General features: G+C 37.4%; 1 protein-coding gene across 1 annotated transcript in view; it reads left to right on the top strand.

Moving 5' to 3' along the window:
- The window catches only part of RAPGEF2 (Rap guanine nucleotide exchange factor 2), a 487,682-nt gene that overhangs the window by 312,209 nt on the left and 147,552 nt on the right, over positions 1 to 27,921 (top strand). Inside the window, exons 3-5 of the mRNA XM_050790923.1 lie at positions 2,341 to 2,411; positions 8,930 to 8,986; positions 25,743 to 25,826. Coding sequence (XP_050646880.1) covers positions 2,341 to 2,411; positions 8,930 to 8,986; positions 25,743 to 25,826 — 212 coding nt within the window. The remainder of the gene's footprint in view (positions 1 to 2,340; positions 2,412 to 8,929; positions 8,987 to 25,742; positions 25,827 to 27,921) is intronic.

Genomic DNA, 27,921 nt, shown 5'->3' with positions numbered 1-27,921 from the left:
TCACACGTTATAGATCAGGAGACTTGAATTTTTAAGATGGCAATGCTACTCAAATTGGTCTGCAGATTCAATGCAACCCTACTAAAATCCCAGCTGGCTTATTTGCATATACTGATAAACTAATCAAAAAAATTAGGATTGAAAATGCAAGGCACCTAAAAGAGCCAGTAAAACCTGTTGTTGAAAGGGTAGAACAAGGCTGGAACACTGAAAATTCGCAATTTCAAAACTTAACTACCAAAGCTGCCTACTCCAAACAGCATGGTAGAGGCACAAGGATAGACAAACCAGTGGAGTAGAATTGAGAGTCCAGAAATTAAACCCTTTTATTTATGGTCAATTGATTTTTCAATAAGCATACCATTACAGTTCAATGTGGTAAAGAATAGTCTTTTCAACAGAGGGTTCCAGGACAACTGATACGCACATGTGAAAATAATGTTGGACCACTACTTCACAGTGTATACAAAAATTAAAATAGATCATAGGCCTAAATGTAAGAGCTAAAACCATACAACTTTTAGAAGAAAATATAGGAGTAAATCATTGGGATCTTGGATTAGGTAATGGTTTCTTAAATATTACTCTAATAGCTCATGCAACAAAAGAAAATAAATTGAACTTCAAAATTAAAATTGTGTGCTTCAAAGGACACCATCAAGAAAGTAAAAAAGATGGTCCATGGAATGGGAGAACATATTTACAAATTATACATTTGAATAAGGACCTTCTATCCAGAGTGTATAAAGGACTCTTACAATTTAATGATAAAAAGGCAGATAAACCAATTCAAATATGAACAAAGAATTTGAATAGACACTTATCCAAGAATTTATATAAATGGACAAAAAAGCACATTAAAAGATGCTCAACATCCTTAATCATTGGGGAAATGCAAATCAATACTATTACACACTTAGTAAGATGATTAAAATAAAAAGAGGGACAATAACAAGTGTTGGTAAGGATGTAGAGAGCTTGGAATCCTCATACATTGCCTGTGGGATTATAAAATGGTTACAGTGACATAGGAAAGCAGCTTGACGGGTCCTTAAAGAGTCAAACACAGAGTTATAATGTGAATCAGCAGTTTCACTCATAGGTGAAACTATGAGCCAAAAAGAGGGAAGATCGTAAATGTCCATCAATTGATAAATGGGCAAACAAAGTGTAGTATGTATCTACAATGAAAGAATATTTGGCAATAAAAAGAAAAGTACTGATACATGCTAAAACATGGATGAACCTTGAAAACATTGTGCTAAGTCAAAGAAGCTGTCCCCAAAGATCATATATTCCACTCTGGGATTTCATTTACATGAAATGTCTGGAATAGGCAAACCCATAGAAACAGAAAGTAGTTTAGTGGTTGTCAGGAGCTTGGAGTAAGGGGGATGGAGAATGACTGCTAATGAGTATGGAGTTGTTTTTTTGGGATGGTGAAAATGTTCTAAAATTAGTGATGATGGATTGTACAACGAAACCACTGAATTGTTCACTTTAAAAGGATACGTTTTATAGTATGTGAATTATTATTAGTAAATAAAGCTGTTAACACTTTGAAAAGGAGAGGATTATTTTACAAATTTCTTAGATTTGTTGTAGATTTTGTCTAAGATTTCGGAAAGGAGTAAATATCCCTCATATTCTTGATGGCAGAAACTGTGTGTAATCCTAGACTCCTAGATATTATTAGAGTCTTAAAATACTAAATCCTTTCTGGCTTGTCACATATGAATATAAACAGGACTTTGAATTTTTACCTCTTCTGAACTTTCATAAATAAATTTGAGTCATTTTTTCTTCCTGTTTACTGCAGTGTGATCTGGAAAAACAAGGCATGTTTTCTTTTTTAAAAGAAAATATTTAAACTTAAATATCTCTATAAGATGTAATTTTGGTAAGAATTGAAAAAAATTGAATTTATATCAATTTTTAAGTGTAACCAGGCAATAACAAGCATTCATTTTATATTAACTAAGAAAATAATTTGATTTAACTATGGTATTGACAAATGTACTTTGAAATTAAAACTTTGTAGTTGCTATTTTGATGTAAAAGACAGAAACAGGTGATAAAGAACGATTTATGAGGAATTTATTTTTATAAGTTTGTCATATTATTTTCTATTTTAGTAGGTTTTATGCATATCCCGGAAGCAGTTGTAATGGACATTTGTACAATTGAGCTTTTAATAATGTTTATTTTTAATGTCTTAAGAAAACATGTATTTTTTAAAAAGCTATCCATAGTTTAATTCAGTTTGTAGATATAGTGACTTATTTTAGAAACCCCCTTTCCTGACAAGTCTAATAATTTCTATCCTTTTCTTTGACACAGGATCTGGAAATAGTATATTCCTATTTACATGGTATGGAAGCCTTGTCAAACTTGAGGGAGCATCAACTTAGGTATGTCATTTTAATATTAAGTTAATCATAGAATGCTAAAAATTTGAAGCATGTAACAATTGAACATTTTAATTTTTTACTTTTATTATTCTTGACACAATAATTGTATATATTTATGGGGTACATTGATATTTTCATATATGTATACAATGTGTTGTGATCAAATGAGGATTATTAGCATGTCCATCACTTCAAACATTTATCATTTCTTTGTGTTAGAGCATTTGAAATCCACTCTTTGAGCTATTTGAAAATACACCACAAATTGTTGTTAATGATAGTTACCCTATAGTGCTATAGAACACTGGGACTTATTTCTCCTACCTAGAATGCTAGAATTTTATAGATTACTTACTGTAGTCAACAAGTAGGGTTAAAGAAATCTTATTCGTGAAAACTCTGCTTCATCTAGCTTCTATACTAAGGAGCTTAAACTTACACTAATAATATATACTTAAACAGTATGTACAGTCAAACTTATACAGCTTAAATTTTACTTTTACAAAGTTGAATTCAATTGTATCCAATAAAAGAATAATATTTTGACATTTCTGTCATAGTAATATTTTTCCATTTCCACCCCAGTGTTTGTCTCTGTCTCTCTCTTTCTCTCTTCTTCCTCCTCCCCCTCTTTTCTGTCTTTCTCTCTCCCCATCCCCCTCCATTTCCCTCCCTTCCTCTTTCACCTCTCACCAAATGTAGTAAATGCCACTTGGTGAAAATATCGATAGGGGCAACATTTGCCATCTTGGCAAATTAGAAACCTACTACTTAGCATTCAGATTTATTAGAAACCAGAACCTTTTAAATTAATCATTTAAAGAATGATTAGGTCCATTATTTTAGTATGTTCTGGATCTTTGAATATTTTATTGCATTAAGTAGACTGCCTTTCAGAGAAGCACAGTTTATACCATATTTGTTTTTATGAGATCTGCCCATATAGAAATCTCATTACTTCTGTTGTACAGTAATACAGCAGTTGTATTTATGTTTATCTGGGCTTCATATTAAAGAACAAAAATGATGTTACCTTAAGTGGGGTATAAAATAAAGGACCTTAGGAAGATGGATAATATATAAACACCAACTAGGACATAATGGGAAAGTCTTGTTTCTTCCAGGTCTAGCTATTTCTGATGCCAGCAGGTTTTAATTATGAAAGGAATGCTTTTTCCATGTATTTCCCCTTTACTCTTTCAACACTAATTAATTTGTGAGCGTGTCAACTCCATATTTAGTTGTTAATTGAAAAGAATATCAAGAGGATTGAGTACTTCTAAAATTAAATTTTTAATGAAAATCATTTAAATTAAAGTAGATTGTAGATTAAGTGTTTAAAAATTAAGTCAAGTTTTATTAGGAAGGGCAAAACCACTGGGATTTTAGAAGATGGCTCAAATTAGAACAAGAATAATTTTTAACGTGTGTAACTTACATTTTATGTTTTGTGATGACAACTTTGCTAAGAAAAAATTGCAGTAACAATTGTTTATTTAATTGCATGTCATTAATTCATAAATGCAAATGCAGCTAATTAATATGTAAATACAAATGTCACATTCCCACTGTGCACATAAAACCACACACACCTAATATTTAGATATATTGATTATTATAATGTATTTTATAGTATGTGTGATTATAAAATGATTTAGATAATAGGAATTCTGTGCAATTAGAAAAAGGATTTTTTATACCTAGAGAAATTTTCTGGATGACAAATGTATAAATAGGCTGGGCGTGGTGGCTCATGCCTGTAGTCCCAGCTCTTTGGGTGGCCAAGGTGGGTGGATCATTTGAGGTCAGGAGTTCAAGACTAGCCTGGCCAATATGGTGAAACCCCATCTCTACTAAAAATACAAAAATTAGCGGGGTGTGTTGGCAAATGCTTACAATCCCAGTTACTCTGGAAGCTGAGGCAGGAGAGTCGCTTGAACCTGGGAGGTGGAGGTTGCAGTGAGCAGAGATCGCACTACCGCACTCCAGCCTGGGCAGCAGGGTGAGACTCCATCTCAAAAAAAATAAAATAAAATAAAAAAAGAAAAAAAAAAAGTATAAAAATACTAATGAAGTTCCATACACCCAGTTTCCAGCCAGTTTCAGACCTGTCAACTTTCTGCAGCGGCAGAAGTAATTTTTGGTTATAAATAATAAGTTCAAGGGTATAGTTGAGTCTATTTACACCTTACAATGTCTATTTTGGAGCCTACACAGATGTGTTTGTTGGCATGAACCTACAGGGTGGGCCTGTAAGATGTTTATCTTAGGCTTGTGTTGAAGTCACATTAATGGAAAACATCAGCTTAAACTAATTTAAGCTCTGTTTTAGAACGAGATCAGGATACCACATACATAATAACAAAAATAGAGGTACAGATAAACCCAACAACTTAGATAAACTGCTTTATAATACTACAATTTCTGGGAAGAACATGTCTCCTTTAGGTAAATTATTTTCCTTTAATTTTATACCCTGGGATTGATAGAGAGCAGTCAGTTAAGACTTCCACATGATACAGTTTTCCAGTTTTAGAAAAAAAGTGCTCATAATCAAGATTTTCAGTCTGTTAAGTATTGGGCAGTAGAGCAGCAACATTTGTGTTCTCTTGTGGGGGAGTGGAAGTGGCTTTTATTTATTTGAAAGTTTCAGCTCCCTGCATTGTTACAGAGCAGTTAAAATAGACGTTACTGCGTTGCTGTAAGATCACACACTTTGTGCATTGTAAAAGTTTTTCAGAGCTTTGCTAAAAACTGTGTTTCTTCAACATCATTTTAACTGTTTTTCTAGTGTTTTATCCCTTTAGTTTATATAGACAAGAAGCAGCATATTTGCCAGTGGGGAAAAGAATGCTGTAATTGGGAGCAGAGACCAAAAATCTGTTTAAAAAAAATAGAGTAATTGGGGCTACTTAGTTTTGGAAACAAGAGCCTGCTAAAATAGAATATATATTTTCTGCAGCATCATGGATGAGTGTAATTGTTACTATATAGGCACCGTTAGATCACTGAGTAGTAACTGAAGTATGGTTATTATACTCATTAGGAATTCAGGGAAGGTCAGTTTGCTTTTGCTAAAACATTGCCTAACAATGTTTAAAGACAAAAAGCATTTTGGTACTTGATTCCTTCGTTTATGACATGTTCATATAAGATATTTTATCATGACTTTCTGATAGCACTGTTTAAATTTATTTATTTTATAAACAATTATTGATTGATTGTATACTTACTATGTACTCGATATTGATGTAGGCTCTGGAGATACTGCAATGAAGTAAATCAAACCCCTGACATCACGGAACTGAGGTTCCCAGTGGAGCAGAAAAGATGGAGATATGGATCAATGTTACTTTATTTAGTATGTTGGACATGATAAGGATGGGTGCTGGGCTGCTGGCTTTGGAGTCAAAAGGAGGTGATATTAGAGTCGGGACAGCCTGTGAAGATTTCTTCATTGTAGAGGTGCCTCAGATGCTCTGTTGTGGGCACAGGCTTGGTGCAGGGGAAGGCAGGGGCCACGATATAGTACGGTACAGTAAGTAAAATATAGCATAGTATAGAAGTACAGCAAATAGCATAGGAGTTTGGATTTTCTTTGAGAGGTTGTGGAGATTAAGAGTAGAGCTGTGAGATCATCTGATTTAGTGTTTGGAAATATCTCTCTGGAAAGTTTGTGGGGAATGGACAATAGGTATGTAAAGGTAGAGGTAGAAGTCTGTACTTGTCAAGGTCTTGGTAAGGGATAATGGTGGGATAATGATAGCTCGTGCTGGATTTAACAGGGGAGATGGTGAATTTGGTCAGTTGTGGAGGATGCATTTTGGAAACAGGTGATGGCAGAAAGATGTATGTGAAGAAAAGAGAGGAGTCAGGAATGATGACTCTAAGGTTGTTACTATATTAGTCTGTTCTCTGCTATAAGGCCATATCCGAGACTGGGTAATTTATAAAGGAAAGAAGTTTAACTGACTCACAGTTCCGCATGGCTGGGGAGGCCTCAGAAAATTTACAATCGTGGCAGAAGGGGAAGCAAACACATCTTTTTTCACAAGGTGGCAGGAGAGAGAAGAATGAGTGCCCAGCGAAGGGGGAAGCCCCTTATAAAACCATCGGATCTTTGAGAACTCACTACCACCAGAACAGGATTGGGGGGACCGCCCCCGTGATTCAGTTATCACCACTGATCCCTCCCATGATGGGGGGATTATGGGAACTGCAATTCAAGATGAGATTTGGGTGGAGATACCATGGCCAAACCATGTCAGGGTACTAACTCTGGGAAAGCAGATTTTGGGGGAGAAATTCATATTCTGTCTTGGACGTTGTAAGCATGAGGTGGCTGTTACATATTCAAGTGGCAACACTGAGTAGGCATTTAGATGGGTGGCTGCCGTGATGAGGGATTAGGTCTGGGGCATTGCTTTGGAAGTCATCAGTGTATAGATTAAAATCATGAACTGGGTGAGATTACGTGGGTGTAGAGAAGAGGACTAAGGACAGGACCCTGGAGATGACAACATTTAGAAGTCAGGTAGAGGATGAAGTTGGGTAGCATCCAAAAGAGACAGAAAGAAAATGACTAGTAAGTTAAGCTGGAAAAGCAGAAGACCAAAGACAGGGAGCTGAAAGGAGATAATGCTGTAAGGAAAAAGGAGTAATCAAATACTGCGGAGTAGTGGAATTGCTCAGGACAGGTAGGATTCCGATAACAAGGTGTTTGCTGATAATTTTTAGAGCTTTTTCTTTGGAGTTTCGGGGACCAGATGATGGAGGAGTGAGGAAAATGGTGAGAAAATGGAGATAGAATATATAGACAACTCAGGCCGGGCGCAGTGGCTCACCCCTGTAATCCCAGCACTTTGGGAGGCCGAGGTGGGCAGATCACGAGGTCAAAAGATCGAGACCATACTGACCAACATGGGGAAACCCCGTCTCTACTAAAAATACGAAAATTAGCTGGGCGTGGTGGCACGTAGCGTTAGTCCCAGCTACTTGGGAGGCTGAGGCAGGAGAATCGCTTGAACCCAGGAGGCAGAGGTTGCAGTGAGCCAAGATTGCCCCACAGCACTCCAGCCTGGTGACGAGTGAGACTCCATCTCAAAAAAAAAAAAATATCTATATAGATAGATAGATAGATAGATAGATAGATAGATAGTAGCTGGAAGGAGATGTGAGGTCAAGAGAGGAGTTCCGCCCACACGATAGGTGATATATTGAGTTATGCTTACATATTAGTGGATGTGATTCAGTAGAGAGGAACATGGAGAAGGAGGTAAGCTTGCAGGAGCGCAGGGTCTTTCTTACACAGGAGCGCAGGGTGTTCCATGGAAGCAGGAACTAGATTTCGGGCGGAAGTAAAGAGGCCCAGGCAAGAATCCTTCTGTTCCAACAGGAAACAAGGCAGAGCCTATTGTCTAATTTAAGACCAGATATTTTTAGACTTAACGCTTTTGGCTATCATCTTTTCCTATGAAAAATTGTTATTCAACCCACTGAAGAGGAATGTATGCTTAATAAGATGTATTCAAGACTCACTGCTGCCTCCTGGAGTTAAGTGAGAATCAGCTGCGTTGTTTCCAGGAGGGGATTGAAGTTAAAATTCAATCCTCTAAAGTACGGTGGTGGGAATGCCAAGAAGAAGGGAAAAAAGTACCCAAGAGAGCTGTTTCTTTGATTTAGCAAACCGAGGAAAGAAAGATGGATGTGGGTTGATTCTAGGGTTTCACAGGTTGGAGAATAGTAGCCCGACTGACCAAAATGGAGGTGCTGTTGAAATAAACACTTTTAATAGCCAGCGTTTTCTATTTCTAGTTCCTTCATAAGATGGAATAGTAATTCTCTGATTTGCATTTCTGTATTTTGGGAAAAATGTAATTCACTTAAAATAATAGGATGCTTCTTGAAGATGCTATTCTAAGAGTAATTTTGAATATTTAAAAATTATTCATGTTTTTCATAATTTTTATAGTTTAGTAATTTTTTCAAAAACTCTGGGATGAATCAGCTGAAGTAAGAAATCTTTAAAGTTCTAAAGCCTCCAGTTAAGTGGTCATAAAAATATCAAGTTAATTAGAGCCTACTTTTATCTTAAATTCTATACTGTTGAGTAACATTCTTGTTGAGCCATGAATGATGTTATCACTTTTAAAATCAATAAGTTTTCCTTTTAACTTTTAGGTTCCTTCTCATTTTTCATTTATCTTGGGGAACATTAATTTGTCCACATGCCATTTACAAAATATAAAATACACACAGTGTTCTCCCCCATAAAATAAACACAGTGAAGTTGACATCGTATTAGATATTTTCTTTTCTAGCATATTTTTACCAGATTTAATGTAATGTAATTTTGTTAACCTAGGTATTAAAAATATTCATCTTGAGGCTAATAAATGATTGTGACTAACCATATAAAATAATCAACTTTCTAGACTATATGTCTCATTTAAGGATTTAAAATACCAGTCTGTTTTTTAGTGACAGATGTTGAACTCATGTTTTTATCTCTTTTACAGGTTAATGTGTGAAACTGTGAGATATGAGAGACACGAAGCAAATGAAGTTTTATACTAGTAGGTGTTTCCTTTTTGTTTGTACGATGTGTCTAATCCAGTGACTAAATTTTCTTAAAGAATCAAAGGAGTATTAGTAACAGCTGGCTAAGTCAGCACTAACTTATTTTTCTTAGTTGAGAAATGGGAAACATTTTATCTGTTTCCTGTCATAAAATAAAAGTTTACAATTCTTTCCTGATAAGTTCACATTTATGTCTATATTTGTATCTCTCACATGTGGGTCAAAGATACTATTTCATAGTGTAGAGTATTTTGACATTTTTATTATGAAATAAGAAATAGTATACAGTTTTTCTAACGGAACAAAACATATATTCCCACAGGCACACCAGATGAAATGTGAAGATAGCATAAAGGCCGTATTTTAGTTTATCCTTCTTTCAGAAACAGGAAAATAAGCTGCCCCCCTGTCTTTGGGTATAATTTCATCTTTAGATAATATTAATACTCCTTTCAAGATGTGCAGCATATTCCTTCAGAAAAGACAGCCTATTCTTAAAGAATATGTAGTAGATAAATATTCGCATATTAACATAAATTATGATTTAGTAGACGTTATTTTGTTTAAATTATGTTTGCCATGACTGTTGTTCTCATGACTGTTTTTCCAAGCATTTATTTAAAAATTAGTACCTTCTAGACTTATAGGGAATATTTATTGAAATAAGTAAGTCACATTTCTGCCCTTAAGGAGTTCATTATCTGTTGAGAGAGGTAGAAATAGAATACAAGGAAAACAACAACAACAGAAACAAACAAAGCAAAGTAATTGTGAGAATGTGGCTATGTTCCAAGGGTGGAAGAAGTGCAAGGGGGCGCATGAAGGAAATGAGGAGAGGCTCAGCGAAGCGGTTGTGGAACCAGATCTCAAAGGTGTGTCCAGGAGGCTGCAGAGACTTCTTAGGCAGAAGGAACAGTATGTGCCAGGATGCAGAGAGGTGAAGGGGCCCGGCCTGATGATTTGAACATCATGGCAAGTTTAGTGTGACTGGCCTGTGGCGTGGGTCGGGGTGGTAAGTCAAGAGAAGACGCAGTCTGCCGTCATACTTGGTGAAGAACGTGTTGTTCAGAAAACAATCTGGATTCTTCAGGATACTTTTTTCCCTCCTAAATAACATGTTATGGAAAATTACAGACATAATATTTGACACAGGGGTATCACAGACCCACAAATACTCATTGTCCAACATGGCGAACCCATGGCCAATTGTGTTTCATTTCTGACTCTCCCCTCCCAGCTCCAACTGGATGATTTTGAAGTAAATTCCATAATTATTATGATATGTATCTCTAAAAGATAGTGACTTGAAAAAACCTTAAACACAAGATTATCAAGTCTTTAAAAATAACACTTTAATATCATGAAAATATTCAAAGTTTTTGTCTCAGATTTTTTTTTACAGCTTATTTGTTTGAATCTAAATCTAAAGTTTATTCATTGTGATTGTTGATTTTCTTTAAGCCTCTTTTAATAGTAGCTTGGAGGCTGATTTTCAGGCAGCAAAATGATGTGATCACATGTCTCCCAACCCTACCTGTCTACCTGTTCCCTCAAAGATAATACCTGTGGTTGTATGAAAATACGAAGGGTGAGTTAGATAGATTGAGTGTCTGGACAAAGAGGTCAGTAAGGAGACAGTTACAGCCATCTGAGGTGGTTAAGTACTTGAACTGAGGCAAAGACTGAGGGAATGGAGCAGTCAGGGATGATGGATTTTAGAAGATAATACAGGTAGATAGAATCTAGGATGATTCTGAGGTTGCAACATATGAAACTATGACACCTAGGACCTGTTCAGCAGATAATAATAAATATCCATCTGGAACCTACACCAAATATAGAGTCATAGATAATCAAGATGTATTTGATAATGAGAAAATTAACAAGAGGCAAGTGCTCTTAACATAATTCTTCCAGAAGAAATGAAGATGTGAATAAAGTATTATTTTGGGAGCAATAAAAAGTTATCAGTGGAATGGGTATAAAATAACAGGGATAGAGATATTTGAATTCTATTATTGGCATTTATCAAAGCAGTCTAGTGGCAGTAAGCATCAGCTTTCTAATATTTTGTCTTCCTCTGAAACACAGTTTGGATAGTATCAATGATGATGAGGTGATAGCTGACATTTCACAAGCACTTCCTATGTCCTGTGTCCCCGATATGTAATTTATATGCATTCATTTACTTACTCTTCATGGGTATCTTGTGAGGTACTTGTTATCATTATCCCAGCTTTACACATGGACAAACTGAGGCTTTGAGACGATAAAGAACTTACGCAAGCTCCCACTGCCTAACGTGGGGCAAAGATTTGAGCCCAGACATTGTGATTCTGCAGCCATAGCTCTTTTTCTGGCTTGTTTCATGCCTTGTCACCATAAAATAATGCTTCTGTACATGGTGGGGTAAACACACACTCTCTCTGCCCCAACCTGTTCTCCTAAAGTGGCAACTGAAACCCACCAGCAGCTACGTTATGACTGCCTAACAATTATTATTGCTTACTTGTTTAAATCAAAGGTAGATTACAGTGTCTTCAAACCTACCTTTTTTTTCTTTTTTTTTTTTTTTTTGAGTAGGTTTAGAGGTTTAGACAGTGCATATGAGCTATGCTGATAATGCAAAGCCATATTTTAGGTAGCCTTAAATTCGAATGCATTCCACTTTGTAGAGTTGATTGTGGAACCTGTCCACATTTGACTAGTTAGAAGTAGGTGACAGTGTTAGTAAGTGGTGAAAAGTCTTTGGATATTCAACAAATCATGATTTCATAAGACCCAAAATTCAGAGACTAATTGTAGATTCACATAATCAGGTTTCTAGCGTTTGACCAATCTTGTGATGAAATGTAATTGAATTGTTTTCTTCCATGATCCTTAAACAGAGATGCTTCAGCTCTTACCAATTTGTGTTGAGTTCAGTTTTGAAAATTAAAAAATTATTGTATTTGTGTTATATATAAATCTGCGATAAACTTAATAATAGTACTCCTCTTTTTTGGACCTGTTGTTATTACGTTGTGGGGAAATGACTTGTTTGTTCTTGTTCTTCCTTGAGCTTGAAGAACACAGTGTAGTCAGAAATATCAAAGGCTTTCAGGCTTTGGTTTTATGACCAAGAGATGAGTAGAGTAGTCATTTTCCTTATTATGTTTATGTGCTGGTGCCTGCTAAGTCTATGGTTTGAATAATTTCGCCAGGTAAATATGATACTCTTTTGATCCACCCCTTTACCTCGTTTTTCTCACCTATAATGTGGAACCGATAATAAAAGTTCCTACCCATCAGGATTGGCATGAGGATGAGATGCAGTAATCTGTACAGACTGTTTAGAGCAGCATGTTCAGAATAAGTGCACAAACACGTTAGTGCCAGCATCATTGTCATTCTCATCAGTGTTTGATAATTTACATTTTGGTCTTCCAGTTTTTTATCGCTTTAAATGTTTGTCAGGAAGGAATTATAGTAGTGATACTTTAGCTCTGATGGTGTTACTGTTTTAACTTGAACCACCAAGATGACAAAAACGCCGTTTTAAATTGTATTGAGTTGGGGGGGACCATTGTGATTCTGATAAGATTGCATTTTTAAAATTTAGAGTTGCCTGTTTAGAGTCAAATTTTATTTGTTTGCATTAGAAAGTTAGAGAAAATTAGCTCAACTTTACAGAATGGAAAAGCCTATCAGGTAATTTCTACCTTCCTTTCCTTTATTATCTACCCTATTAGGTATTGTGCTGTTTTACGGGAATACTGAAGTGGATAATATAAATTCCTCTCCGGAGGGACCTTAACTTGTATTTGTTTTTATTTAAGAATTTAATCTTAAATGAGAAACATATATGTAAAAACACTGGAGAGTAAAAGTTGCAGCATATCGCCAATAAGAAGTTGGGAATTTGTTCTCTGGAAAAATTATTCGAATCTAGGGCTGTCTCATAGTACAGTATGGAAACTGATCTGTTTTAGTTTTTTCTTAAGGCCAGCCATCTTCACAGATAGTGAAGTGAAACGGAAATACCGTTTAATATATAATTACATTTAACGTGCTCAAAACCTTTGGATCAGAAATTCAACCACTGCAAAAGTTTAAGTGTCCACACACACACGCCCACATGATAAATAAGTGTAACTGTGCACCTCATTGCCTGTTTGCCACATACATCTGACTGAATGCTTTGGTTTCCAAAGGAGTTTTCATAGCACTTTGTAAGGGGGTTATCTCGCTCTATTCCAGGAGAGGAAATTGTTCTCCATAAAAGAGCTGCATTGAGACCTATTGGGTCTTTTAAAGCATTTTCATTTAAATCTGTAAATGTGCAATTTAGAAATGCAGGCCTCCGCTGAGCTCTTGTTGCTTTTAGCAGTCTTTGCAGTTGTTGACTTGGCTTTCTGTTTTCACAGCAGCTGTTCCCACTGCTCTGTGAAGGTGCTCATCTGTCTCTGTAGCCTTTCTGCTCTCCCACACCTCCTCCAGCTAACTCTGCCTCAAGTTTGCTTTCTGGTCTCAAGTACCCTAATTTATCTGTATCTGCATTTACCTCTTGTCCCACTCCTGTCTCTAGGAGGAAGGGATGTCTTTTTGCCTGTATGATGGAGTTATTTCTGTTCTGGTTTGTATCTTCAGCCTCTTCTTCCTGCCCCATTTCTGAGACCGTAAGCCTGACCCTAAGTGTGCTATGATGCCTTCCATCCTGAAGTTTCTCCTTTGCCTCTCTTACTCATATCCAATTATTACACTTTTTTTTTTCCTTCCTGATGTGACCAAGATTTTATTTTATTTTACATCACAGTAAATTGTTTTAAAATTATTACAGAAGCACTAATCTACTACTTAGATCATTTTTATAGCCCCCCACCCCTACCCCAGGTAGCAAAATACTGCAGATCTTCTTTCTTTATTATTATTTTTTTTTTTTCTTGAGACAGAGTCTAGCTCTGTTACCCAGGCTGGAGTGCAGTGGCACTATCTCAGCTCACTGCAACCTCCACCTCACTGGTTTAAGCCATTCTCGTGCCTCTGCCTCCCGAGTAGCTGGAATTACAGGCATGTGCCACCACGCCTGGCTAATTTTTGTAGTTTTAGTAGAGCTGGGGTTTCGCCGTATTGGCCAGACTGATCTCAAACTCCTGACCTCAAGTGATCCACCCACCTTGGCCTCTGAAAGTGCTGGGATTACAGGCGTGAGCCACAGCACCTGGCCTCTTCTGTTTTTACCCAGCAAGATGTAACCACCATTTTGAGTATTTTTCTGTCCTAATTTTATTATGCTTATATGTGTACATAAAGAAAATGGTGGCTGGATGTGGTGGCTCGCACCTGTAATCCCAGCACTTTGGGAGGCTGAGGCGGGCGGATCACTTGAGGCCAGGAGTTCGAGACAAGCCTGGGCAACATGGTGAAACCCCGTCTCTACTAAAAATACAAAAATTAGCCTGGCTTGATGGCATGAGCCTGTAATCCCAGCTACTTTGGAGGCTGAGCCACGAGAATTGCTTGAGCCCCAGCAGCAGGGTTTGCAGTGAGCTGAGATCACGCCTGGGCAACTGAGACCCTGTCCCCCCGCCGCCGTCCCCCAAAAAAAGTGAAACCAAAGGTTTTAATGTATTTGAAAAAATGGCATCTTTAAAGACCTAGCCTTTGCATGGAATTGTAGGACACAGGTGCTCAACCACCTCGCCTGTATGTAAGTATGAGAATTCAAGCACATGCACACCCATGCCCACACAGATACTTAAGAAAGACTGTTTCATCATATACATATGGAGATCCTTTAAGGCTTCTTGACAATGATATTTTTATATTACTATTTTAACATGAAAATGTTTTATTTTTATGTTGAACAGAAGAGTATTTAAATAAAAACATTGTTAAAAATACAATTAATCTGTAATCTTCACGAGGGTAGGGACTATGTTTATGTTTCAGGTTTGCCTTCTCATGCCTGCAATGGAAATTTGCATTTAGTCTGTTCCTGTGGTTATTTATTTATTTATTTTTTCAATTCTCTATTCAAAAGAAGGAACTCCTTTGATCTGTAGATAAAGACCTTCATTATGGTCTAACTTTCTAATAAAATGACTGGTTACACATCATCAGGTGTTGGATTCTTTGTGTCAATGTTCTATGAAACTGCTTAGTGAATAAAGGCTGTTTCTCCTGTTTAGGAGAAAAATACAGCTTGCTTTTTATATCCTTTCTGATGTGAGGGTTAGTGGTGCTGTCAAGTGTTTTGCAGTGTTGTTGCGGTTTCTTGCTGTAGGGACTCCTATAGTGAAGTTAGGCAGATTTAGCCTTGAATTTGACTCTGTCTCTGGGTGTGTATAAGTTACCTTTAATTTTTCTAGACCCAGGTGACGCTAGGTGAGGAACAGTTTTCTTGTGAAGATGAAATTGCAGCATATGAATCTAAAAGACACATTTGCAAATTAATTTCATAACCCAGTAGTCGTTTCCAAAAGAGTCAAATTTTCAGATTGTTTTAAATGTGATAAATTGTTCCTTGAGCCCTTGGATCTATTTTTTTACCCTCAGTATAGCTGACTCATCGATTTGATGTATTGTAATCTCTCTCTATATATATCTATATCTATATATAGTTTTTCCTATCATTTATCGTTTATTGAATAGCTTTATAACTCCCAGTGTTTCATTCCTTCCTTTCATTTTAAAAATGAATTTCATAAATTTAAGATTGTGCCAGGCACAGTGACTCATGCCTGTAATCCCAGCACCTTGGGATGCTGAGGTGGGTGGATCACTTGAGCCCAGGAGTTCAAGACCAGCCTGGGCAAAATGGCACGACCCCATCTCTAAAAAAATACAAAACTTAGCCAGTGCTGGGACTCCAGTGCACCCCTGTGGTCCCAGTGCTACTCGGGAGGATGAGGGGGGAAGGTCGCTTGAGCCTGGGAGGTGGAGGTTGCAGTGAGCCAAGAGTGTACCACTGCACTCCAGCCTGGGCGACACTGAGACCCTGTCTCAAAAACAATAATAAAAATAATAAATAATGAAAAAATATGATGATATTAATGAACCTATAGAATATCTGGCTTTATTGGTTCTTTGGTAGTTTACATTGTTAGTTAAAAAAAAAAAGGATGTCTGCTGTCTCCCCTGTATTTTCAGTATAAAGATGAAATATCTTTAATATTTTCATCAGTTTTCAGAGTTCTTATTGATCTTACTGACTTTTCCTGTTTGTTGGTTGCAATTCCTTGTGAATGAATTGCTGTTGATTGGAAAATAAGGATTTTTTTTTTGAAAATCTTAAAATGGTGTTTTCTTTCTTCAGAGTTTTTAATTATAAATGAAGTAATTTCCTGACAATTTAGAACTTTTAAGAAATAGAATAAAAATTACCCTCAAATTTAAAAATGTCATTTGTTTTCTTATTGTGGGAATTTATAATTGATATATTTACATATAACTCATTTTATAATAATGTATCAGTATTCCAACAGTGGAAAATGGAAATACCAAAGCCCTTAACTCTTGTTAGGACTCCTGAAATTTGGCGTATACTTAATGTTTTGGTACATGCACTTTATATTTCTTTTGACTTGATATCATTGTTAGGGTTGTTTACTGTGCTGTGTTGCATTAATTTATCTAGTGAGCTTGCTTTGTGCCATTTGGCTGTACAAAAATAAATAATGAAGCATTTTTCTATCAGCTTATAGCTCAGAGCTCCATGAGAGGAGTAAAAATATACAAATAATTTTTAAACTGTAATAAATCCAGTAAGAAAAATGATGTAATGTATTTGTGAAAAAGATTAAAATTACTGTGTATCTGGAAAGCCATCTGTGTATTGGAAGGTGGCCATTGTTAGAACGTATTTTTTTGAAGCCGTGGAACACTTTGTTCATAGAAAATCCTGTTCAGCCCAACAGCAGTAGCTATTATAGTTGAAAGAGGTTTGGACGCCTTGAAATCCCAAGGGCTGTTGATATTGAAAACCTCTGATCTCAACTGTCTGCTGGACGCCTATAAAGGGATAGACGATAATTTGTCGTAAATAAGTAATTTTCACGGTGTTTTTTTTTTTTTTTTTGCGTAATCGTATATTTGAGAGCGTGAGTCTAAGCTGGCCAGAAGTCTGTAATAACAGCAGTGTAGGTGAGCACAAATGGGACCCTGAACTTTAGCAAAGGGCTTCGATAGAGACTTGGGAGGGGAACCCGCAGAATGTGATGACAGGCCGTGAAGAGGGAGAAGCTTGGGAAGATGTCCGTTTATCTTTTGGTTGGATGGTGTTGGTGAGACAGCAGATACAGGAAAATAAAGGCGTTTTTTCTGTTTTTTGGTCACGGGTGGCTGGCCCTGTGGAATTCCTTGTGGTCCCCACGTAGTTATTGGAACCTTTGTTAGTCTTCATTTTATTCCATTTTTTCTTGTTTTATAGGCATGGGATCAATAGCCCTAGATGATGATTCCTGTCTCCTTTTCTCCAGATGCCAACAGCCTTGTCTTTTGAATGTGATACTGTGTGGTATTACATCCTGGATAGTATAAAGTGACCTTTCTAAAATAGCACCAAAATTAGTATTTGATGCTATATGTGGTTCTCAGTTGTGCCGAACCTGTCTGAGATAGCTGTGTCATGTGGTAAGCTCAGCCACTATTTCTGGACATTTTGCCAGTGCTCATCTTACCTATTCTTACTCACAAAACAATTGCCATCTTTGTGCTTCTTTGTTTTAATGACCTTGTTAATGCTGCCCATATGAAGTATTCAGAGGAGCTTCCTCACTCCCCTGGGCCGCTTCAGGCTTGGCCATATTGCATCTGATCTGCTAAAGTGGGAGGAGTCTCTTCTTGTAGCCCATACACCCTCCTTGTTCCATGTTTTGTCAGGATCATCTGGGAAAGCACTAACTTCTGGTTCCAGATTGCTTAGATTTTTGCATGGGCACCGTTCTTTCTGTTTCTGTTTATTGCTTCTCCACTCCCCAAACCACCCCCTCCAAACTTAGATGGCCATGTTTGTGACTGTTGGGAGTCTTGTTTTGAGACGATGGTCTGCTAGGCTTGGCATCCTTTGCCCACAGCCACCTCCGCAATGCCTACCACTCTGTTTTGTTTCAACTCAGAATCTTCTCTCTCCTTGTCAGTCCCCCTTGGCTTTTCTTTCTTTTTCTTCTTTTTTTTTTTTACGACGGAGTTTTGCTGTTGTTGCCCAGGCTGGAGTGCAGTGGCACGATCTTGGCTCAGTGCAACCTCCACCTTCTGGGTTCAAGAGATTCTCTTGCCTCAGCCTACCCAGTAGTTGGGACTACAGGCGCCTGCCACCATGCCCGGCTAATTTTTGTATTTTTAGTAGAGACAGGGTTTCACCATGTTGGTCAGGCAGTTATCAAACTCCTGACCTCAGGATATCCACCCACCTCTGCCTCCTAAAGTGCTGGGATTACAGGCGTGAGCCACTGTGCCTGCAGCCATGAGCAGCCTTTTTGTCTGACTGTGCCTCACTTAAGTTTTCCTCTTGTATTAACAGCTGAATGAAGTAGCATTTTCACAGTTACTTTCTTGCCCTCTAATAATTGTCTTGGCTGATTTAATCAGTTTTCTTCAGGCTTAGTAGTTTTTTGTTCTTTCAATTCCCTTGTCAACTTCAACTTGATCACTTGCATTTACCCGCGGCTGCCTTAAATGAGAATGTGGAGCGGCACACACAGCTCTTTCCCATGGAGAGAGTGCCACCTTGTGGATCTCTAGGATATTGCCAAGGAGGCGCTTAGATGGTGGCTCCATGTTTCCATTTACTGGTAAACTGAAGTTTACATCTTTGACTTTCAAGCACTTTAATACCTTACCTGGGTTCCTGTCTATTCAGTTCATTAATTTACTTATTAAGAAAATATTTGAGTGCCAGTCAGGTATTATATAGTGTATATATTGGGGGTACTTAAGAGTTAGAGGAGTTTAAAAACTACCGAGGAGAAACCCCTACTGTGAGTAATTATGACACTGGCACCTGCTTCACGTGAGCATGTACACAGGGCACTGGGAAGCTGGAAGAAAATGACTCACTTTCCTTGGAATATACCAAAACACTTCTCAGAGGAGGTGATAGTTAACCTGGAACTAGAAGGATGAGTAATACATTTACAAGAGAAAATACACTATTTAGAAGCTAGACAGCAGGTTTGTCCGAAACCTTTGTGGCATAGGTGGAAAAAAAAAATGTGTGGCTTGGCCGAACAGGATGAAGTTTGCAGCATAAGGAATGTTGGGGTTGCGAGCAGAAAGCAAAACTGTAGGTTGGTCCTTTCAGAGACGATGCTAAGAGAGGAAAGGAGATGAAGAGAACTAGTATTTTTTGTACCCATCATACAAGGTACTGCATATATATTGTTTCATTATATAAAAGGAGCTCTGTGAAGAAGGTATCAGTGTCTTGCAATTTGCAGTTGAGGAACTAAAGTCTCAGAATTTGACTTTACCAGGATCACGTGGCTGGTGTGGAAGAAGGAATCTGTGCTCCAGAACCTGCACTCTGGAACCTGCGCTCTTTGCACAGCGTTTTCCTGCTTCCTTCATGGACTCTGCCAGGGAGGTTGGACCTTCTCCTGCGAAGGACCATGGGGTTCATCAGAAGGATGTCATCTGATCTGATTTACCTGAGCAAATGATCACTGAAATGTTGCCCAGCTTCTCCTAGGCATGAACGTTCCTGCCCTGAAACGAAGTTCATTGTAGTTGGAAGAAGATGCTCAGGAATAGGAAATCATTACAGAAAAACATAAAACGATGAAATTAGATGGGCTAAGTATTCTAGAGTTTGGAAAACAGTGAGAAGATTTTCTTAAAGTAGTAGTTTTTGAGCCATCTCTTAAGGTACAGTGTGATGCAGAGGGTAGATGGAGAGAGGTAAACATCCTGAACAGTGTGGCAGAGTTGGAAGGAACAGAAGGAAAGCAGCCAGACAGGAGCAGTGGGTTATGTTGAGGGTTAGTAGGAAGGAAGGTGGGAGAGGAGAGGGAGTCAGATCAAGTATTTCCCTCATGCCCATTTTTCTTGGTTTAGATTTGGGGTAATGCTCAGCGGAGATCATACAGTTCTGATTGCTCCAGAGGCTTTCTGTCTGTTTACAGCTTTCTGTCTGTCTGGAAGGTGAACTGATCATTTTATAATGGTCTGTATTTGTTTGGCCTTGTTAATTTCCTTCCTGTTGATGAAAAACAGAAATCAGAGCCTTTTAGAGTTTCTCATTATATACCAGGGCTTTTGTGACTTCCGTTTCATCCATTGTAGGATGAGATGTATTGAAATCAAATCTGTTGTCCATTGTGGTTCCTAGCTCATCATCCTGTGATCAAATTCTGAGATTCTAAGAAGGATTAGGTCTTCTCTAAGCGTGAATTCTCCTGATTAGAGAGACTTGCAAGTACTGCTTTCCTATACAAACCTCTTTAGTCTTCAGATTTCTTTTTTTTTTTTTTTTGCCCAATACTGGTGGTGTCAGGTTATTTGGAAATCCTTAGTCAGGATTCTTTCAGGGTTAAGCTTTGGCATTTCAGCAACACTTGAGGGAGCTGCTTTGCTCATAATTTTTAAAAAAATTATTTGAGGAAAAATTAAAATAGCACTGATTAATACAATGCATGTACCTAGTTGCATGGATATTGATAGAGTTGTACTTTTTTTTCCTGCCATTTGTTCCTCTTGGGACTTCATATCGAGACCATTTTTCTGAAAGTTTTTCAGAGTTGGCCAGCCCCATACGTAAGAATCATCTGGGATATTTGATTAAAAGTCACTTTGATGGATCTCCTACCTAATGATCAGAAATTGGGTGGGATAGATGCATTTTAAATTAACATCTTAGTTGATTCACTTGCACATCAAGGCTTGAGAACTACTGGATATAATAGAATATCAGTGTTAGTCTTAGATATATGTTATCTACCACTACACCTACTCCAATGTGGTTACATCCCAATAAACCCACTATATGTTGAAAATATCCTAAGTCAAAATGCAGTTAATGTACCTAGCCTACTGAACATCATTGCTCAGCCTAATCATACGGTTTGGCTCTGTGTCCACACCCAAATCTCATGTCAAATTGTTGTCCCTAGTGTTGGGAGAGGGACCTGGTGGGAGGTGACTGGATCATGGGGGCAGATTTCCCCCTTGCTGTTCCCATGATAGTGGATGAGTGCTCATGAGATCTGGTTGTTTAAACGTGTGTAGCACTTCCGTCTTTGCTCTCTTTCCTGCTCCGCCATGGTAGGACATACTTGCTTCCCCTTCCCCTTCCCCATGATTGTAAGTTTCCTGAGGTCTCCCAGTCATGCTTCCTGTACAGCCTGCAGAATTGTCAGCCAATTAAACCTCTTTTCAAGTTAGCCAGTCCCAGGTAGTTCTTTGTAGCAGTGTGAGAACGACACATACACTTAGCCTACCATAAACATGCTCAGAACGCTTACATTAGCCTACAGTTGGGCAGGATCTTTTAACACAAAGCCTGTTTTATAACAAACTGTTGAATACCTCATGTAATTTATTGAATATTGTACTGAAAGTGAAAAGCAGAATCGTTGTGATACTCGAAGTTGAGTGTGTCGTAAAGACGAAAAGCTTGTCAGATCATTGGAAGTTGGGCACCGTCTGTACTATCATTGTCAGTCTTCTCTTAACCAGCTTCATTGCCTGGAAGTGAGGTCTCAATTTGCATACCCTTTAACTACTGAACAATTTGCTGCTGCTACTACTAAGTATTATTTTAATAATTTTAGTTTCATTTTTCTTAAAAACAAATCACTTTTCCATTTTTACATACACGTGTAAAAACCCTCCAGTAACAGCTGCACTGTGGAAAGGAAGTGTTTGCAGACCTTGAAAGGAAGCACGTTGTACCCCACACAGAAACACTGTCTGCCTGAGGCATAATTGTAAGTGAAAAGAGTAAGCGTGGTTAGTACAGTGCTTTCTAATAAAGTAAGGGGAATTTCCTAGACAAGTAAGACTAAATAAAACAGATTTTTGATGCTGACACCTCACAGCAAGGAATTTGCATAACAGGAACTAAACATAAATTCTGTAGGGGATGGATAGGAGGAGAGGAGAGGGGTTTTTCTAGCTTACAACTATTTCCAGAACATCTGTAAAATAAGATTCACTGGTTTTTTTTGTATTCTTACATTCCTTAACTATGTGTTCTTACTTTTAATTAACTTACTTTTCGAAAACCTGAATCCTTAGAAGAGACAACTCAAAAAATTTTGCTTATCATATGGGGCCTGGCGTGTGGTAAATGCTCACTGAATTTAATAAATGTTGATTGAATGGTCATTCTCTGCAGATGCCTACTAAAGCAAAAATAACTCTTGCAAGTTAACTTTGGATTCTTTGGGGAATGTAGAGCAACAGCCTGTCTATCAGATAAACAAAATTGTAATGAGTGGTAGAGATTACCACTTACCTTCACATCCTCAGATCTTTCCCATGGATTTCCTGATATAAAGAGTCAACCCTAAACACAGGCTAATCGATAGGTGTTAAGGATGCTAGAGCATTCACTGCCACAGTATTTGATCGACTTTGAACATCAGTTGTCTTTCACTTCATGTGTGTTTTATTATCAGTGCCAGGAGAGCTGAGTTTATAAGGCTTTTACTTAATTTGTCCTTATTATTTTTGCCTTCAGAGTTGACAGACATGAAATAATTGAAAAGCCAGCTAATGTTTGTTATTTCTCTCTGTCACAGATAATCTAGATCATGGTGCCATTTATTGTACTTTCTAACATGTTAACGCTATTAGTTGTCACTGAATAATTATATGTATTTAATGATCACTGCTCATTTAATCCTTGCAGCAGCTCTAGTAACTTGCCCCAGGTCACATAGTTAGGAAGTGGCGATCTACCTTAATTTCCTATTTTTCTAGATTTTATTTCCTTGGGCCAGCCTTTTTTGTGATAAAGGGAACATTGTAAAAACAGATTTTAAAAAGTTTACAGAGTATTTTTTTTCCCACTTTCTGTTTTAATGTTTCACCATTTGTTATTTAAAAATTATTAAACTAGTTTTGAGTCTGGAATAACATTTTTACTTGGCATAATTCAGAATTTAAGAGTAATGCTGTCATCTTAATAAAGACAAATAAGTTTTTTTCACAAACCAGACGAATGATTGCTGGTTGCAAGAGCTAATGATTAAAAACTGAGGAGACAAAAATATGAATTACTCTTTGAAGTACTTTGCGTTTTCACTTGAGAAATCATTTTATTTTTATGGTTCTGCATTCACATGTAACTCTTTGACAATGCTTTTCCTTTATGTTTTCTTGAGGCATTGCTATTGAGCTAAGTAGTCATGAATTTGGTGAAGAATAGACTTGGGGGGAAAGATGTTCAACTGCTGATTCACTTTGGAAGCAGATAGCACAGTGAAAATGATAAGGCGATAGAGATTGACATTATTAAGTGATGTAACTATTCAGAGTTGTAAATAGAATTTAGTGTCTTCTAAAAACTTTTTCATGACATAATATAGAAACCAGACAAAGCAGGGACTTGGCAGAAATTGCTGAAGACTCCCTTGCAACGTGCATATGGTTCACGGGGATCTGAGAGGAGCGTAGTGTGCAGCGTCCACGTTGTGCTCTTGAAAGAAAAGGGGTGTGCTCTGTGCCTCCTTTCTACTCCTCCCCCTGGCTGGAGCGTGGATGTGGTGGATGAGATGCCACCCTAGAATATGAGATGGAAGCCATGGGTTGAGGACGGCTGAACCACAAAACAGAAGGAGTGTGGCTTCCCAATATCATGGAAACACCTTATCAGTCTTGGACTTCTCATGTTCACACTATTTTGTGTATGAGAGAATAATGAACTTCCTCCTTGGTTATGTTATGCCATTGCTATGTTTAGATTTTTTAATAGTAGCTGAGTTTGTGTCCTAACTAATAAATTTGATGCAATTGACTATATACGATAAAATAACTTATTCATGGCAGAAGGCACCATAAACCAAGTCCAAGGGTAAACAGCAAACTGGGAGAAAAGATATTCACAGCTTATGTTTTCAAAAGGCCAGTTTTTGTAAAGTACGCCTAGAAAAAAATTTCACAATTTTTTTTTTTTTTTTTTTTTTTTTTTTTTTTTTTAAGGCAGAATCTCTGGCCATGTCCACCCAGGATGGAGTGCAGTAACCCAATCTCGGCTCACTGCAACCTCCACCTCCTGGGTTCAAGCAATTCTCCTGCCTCAGCCTCCCAAGCAGCTGGAATTACAGGCGTGAGCCACCACCGTTGCTATTTTTTTGGTATTTTTAGTAGTGACGGGGTTTCACCATGTTGGCCAGGCTGGTCTTGAACTCCTGACCTCAGGTGATCCACCTGCCTCAGCCTCCCAAAGTGCTGGGATTATAGGCGTGAGCCACCACGCCCAGCCGGGGAAAAAAAAAAAAAAAAAAACCTCACAATTAATTAGAGACTTAGAGTAATTAATTAGAGACTTAGTTAAAAGTTAGGAAGTGATTTTACAAAAAAGAAACAGAAATGACTCACGAACATAAAAAAGATGGTCTTATAAGAAAAACAAATGAAAAATAAACTGAGAAACCATTTTCACCAAGCGGATTGGCAAAACATCCAGAAGCGCTTCAGTCACCCTGACCTTGCTTGGCAGTGGCAGCCCTTTGCACTCACACTCCCCATCCTCCCTGCCTGTTGCCTGGAATGCTGCTCCCTTCAGGATCCACGTGGCTAACTCACCTCCTTTGCTCAGATGTCTTCTCAATGAGACTTGAATGTAATCTCCATGAGGGTGGGATCTTTTTGTTGTTTTTCCCCGACATATTCTAAACATCCAGAAAAGCCTTCCACATAAAATTTGTCAATATTTGTTAAATTATGACAAACTATATTAGTAAGGTTGTGGGGAAGTAGGTAGGCATATACATCGCCAACTACCTGTGGCGGACAGTTTGACAGTATCTAACAAGATTACTGTGTATGTGCTCCTAGACCCGACAGTTGCCCTTCTGGGACTTTGTCTTCCAGCTACTACTGTATGTACAAAATTACTATTGCAGTTTTTATTTGTTTTTATATAATTGTGTAATATTGAAAACAATGGGAAATGACTGTCAGTAGGGGGTTGCTTGAGTCAAATATGGCACATCCATACAATGGAAAGGAATGCTCTACAGCAGTAAAAAGAATGCTCAAGAAAGCTATCTTTTGGTGAAAAGATCTCTAAGAGTTATCGCAAAAGAAAAGAGCTGTGTAGAGTGTGCTATCTTTTCTGTAACAAAGAAAAAAGTTGGTGGGAAGGATAAGAATGTATGTCCATTATTGTGTGCATATATAAATTCTAAAAGAATACCAAAGAAATAGTAGAGAAATGTGAGAACTTGCTAGACAGGGAAAATGATTAGGAATAGTAAGTTTCACTGATAGCTCTGGGTATTTTTTCATTTTATGAAGCAAGTAAAAGTATTTCGTGTTCAAAAAAAGTAAAAAATAGAACTTAGAATGATAGGTGCTGTTGGTCTAAGGAACATTTGAAACATTTAAATATACTAATAACTATCTTTTGTGTATTTCAGGGATATAAAGTAATTTGTAAAAATGATTTCAATAGTTGAATAATGGTATTTTTATGAATGTGTTTTATGCTATTGTTCTTTATTATTTTAAAAGTAATATGGGTGCTGTACTTTGTGCTATATGTTTTAATTTTGTTGTTGTTGTTGTTATAGGTAACAATCTGATTCTGTTACCGTTTCTTTTCAGCCCCGATGATATTGGGACCTGCTGGTATATCCTTCTTTCTGGTTCCGTGTTCATCAAGGAATCCATGTTTCTTCCAAGAAGCAGGTATCGTATAGACATTCTGTAACAGATTATCCATGAAGCTTGAAATTATTTGCAGAATTGAGTTCTAAAATTCTTGTCTATTCCTGTGTCCTCTTCTGCTGACACAAAGCAAGACAGTACTTTGGGGTGTTGATGCATGAATCTTTAAGAAATAACTTTGTTTTGTATGCACTGTTCCAAGCTCTTTAACAAAGGGCAAGAACAGAAAACATACTGATGACATGTGCATTTGTTACATGATTATGTCAGCTGTGTTGAGGGCACATTTGCTCCTAGGGAATACAGTCAGTTCAAGGTAGCTTAGATAAAGGAGGACTAACTTAAAGAGTATAGCAGGCAGTCTCATAAACGTTTAAAGAGAGGCAAAGAAAGTTATTTAAGACCACATGGGACTAGAAATGGAGAGCCAGGGACTTTCATTGGCATTTTTTGCTTCTCAAGACCATATGACCTTTCATTTTTGCATTTGTCTGTAGATTGGCTACCTGCTCTGTAAGGCTGTTGATTCCTTTCTGCCTGTCTTTGACTTGTATGTGCTGACTACTCACTTAAGGCCTTATGTTGCTTAAGGGCTTATGTCCCTAATGTTTACATTGTTTGACTGCAGTGCTGGTATTGTCTTTAAATTCCTCAGAATACAATCTGACTGGCCTGGGTTGGGGCGGATGTATTCCTGTCTTCCAACCAGCTGTGGCCAGAAAGGGTTAGGGCTCATCTGTTGCATACATGATTGCCTAGGTTCAGGTTCCCCAAGGGTGTCAGCTACTGAGTTTCAGTAGTTATGTTTCTACGTACTTTTCGCAAGTAAATAATTTTTACTAAAGGTTTTAAACTTTTAAGTATTTTTATTTTAAATTACTAAATAAATATTTTATTTGAATTGACCAAATTTATTAAAGTACGGGGATTGCCCCTTTCTGTCACTTAGCTCTTCTATAAAAATATTCAAATGTCTTGTTGATAAATATTCTGAATGGGTCAGGCTCTTACGAAGAATCTATTTGAAAGATGTGAAAAAAGGTCAGAGTCTGAAACAAGGAGAGGTAATTTTACACTGTGGAGAAAGATCAGCCTGGGTGTGGTAGCTGACGTGAGTAGAATGGGCCTTTGGTGGCCAGAGTGCTAGTGAAGGAGTGCCAGAGGCACATTGCATCTAATTAAAAATAATTTCGGCTGCGATTCTCATGCCTCTTTGCCCTTCTACTTCTTTGAGGTCAAATTGACAAACATATTCTCTTTGGAAAATGGTCACATGAGGGAGGGAAGCTCTATTGCTTGCTTGTTCCTGAGTAATAGTCTTGGAAATGATGCTACCATTGGTGGTGGTGGCGGTAGTAATAGAGATAGTAATAATTGTAGTAGTAAAAATAATAGTAATAAAAGAATGATGACAAAATAGCTAAGCTTTTACATTATTTTCCATTCACCATTTTAAATGTTTTGTGTATATTAAATACTTTCATAACTCCCCTTTGAAGTGGGTACAGTTATTACCTGTATTTTATGAATGAGGAAACTATGGTAATACAGGATGGAGGATGGTTGTACCTCCTGGAAATCTGCCTAGAAAGCCTGGAGTGACCCTGTGAGCTAACTTCGATAATTCTAGGAATTCTGTTTCCCGCAGGAATATCTCCACTGGAATCGTAAAGCTCTTCCATTCCTTCAGACTCAGGACCTACTATTTGGTCCCTTTCTGGAGGTTCTGTCTGACTCTCTTTCTGAACTTAAAAGAAGGTGCTGGCAAACAATATTTAAGCATTGGCATATTTTAAAAATTATATATAATTTAATATGAAAGTAGTAATTACCATATACATTTTCAAAAATAAAGAGAAGAAACATTGTCAGCTAAAATCCTCTCATCCAAGATAATCATTCTTTAATAGTATTTTTTCTCTACACTTATATGCTTGTGTTTAAGCTCATGCTTTAAATACAATTTAATGTCTTCCTTATTCCAGTTAAAGAATATATATGTTGCCTTATAATATTAAAAATTCTTCATAAAAAGGTTTACTGTTTATAACTTTTAATGCCAATTTAACATTTAGTTATTTGAACTTTCCACAATTTAGTTAATAATTGTAAAGGA

The sequence above is a fragment of the Macaca thibetana genome, chromosome 5 (genome assembly GCF_024542745.1).
Source record: "Macaca thibetana thibetana isolate TM-01 chromosome 5, ASM2454274v1, whole genome shotgun sequence".
Taxonomy (NCBI): domain Eukaryota; kingdom Metazoa; phylum Chordata; class Mammalia; order Primates; family Cercopithecidae; genus Macaca; species Macaca thibetana.
The sequence above is the reverse complement of the archived record's forward strand: the minus strand, read 5'-3'. Positions and strand labels throughout refer to the sequence as shown.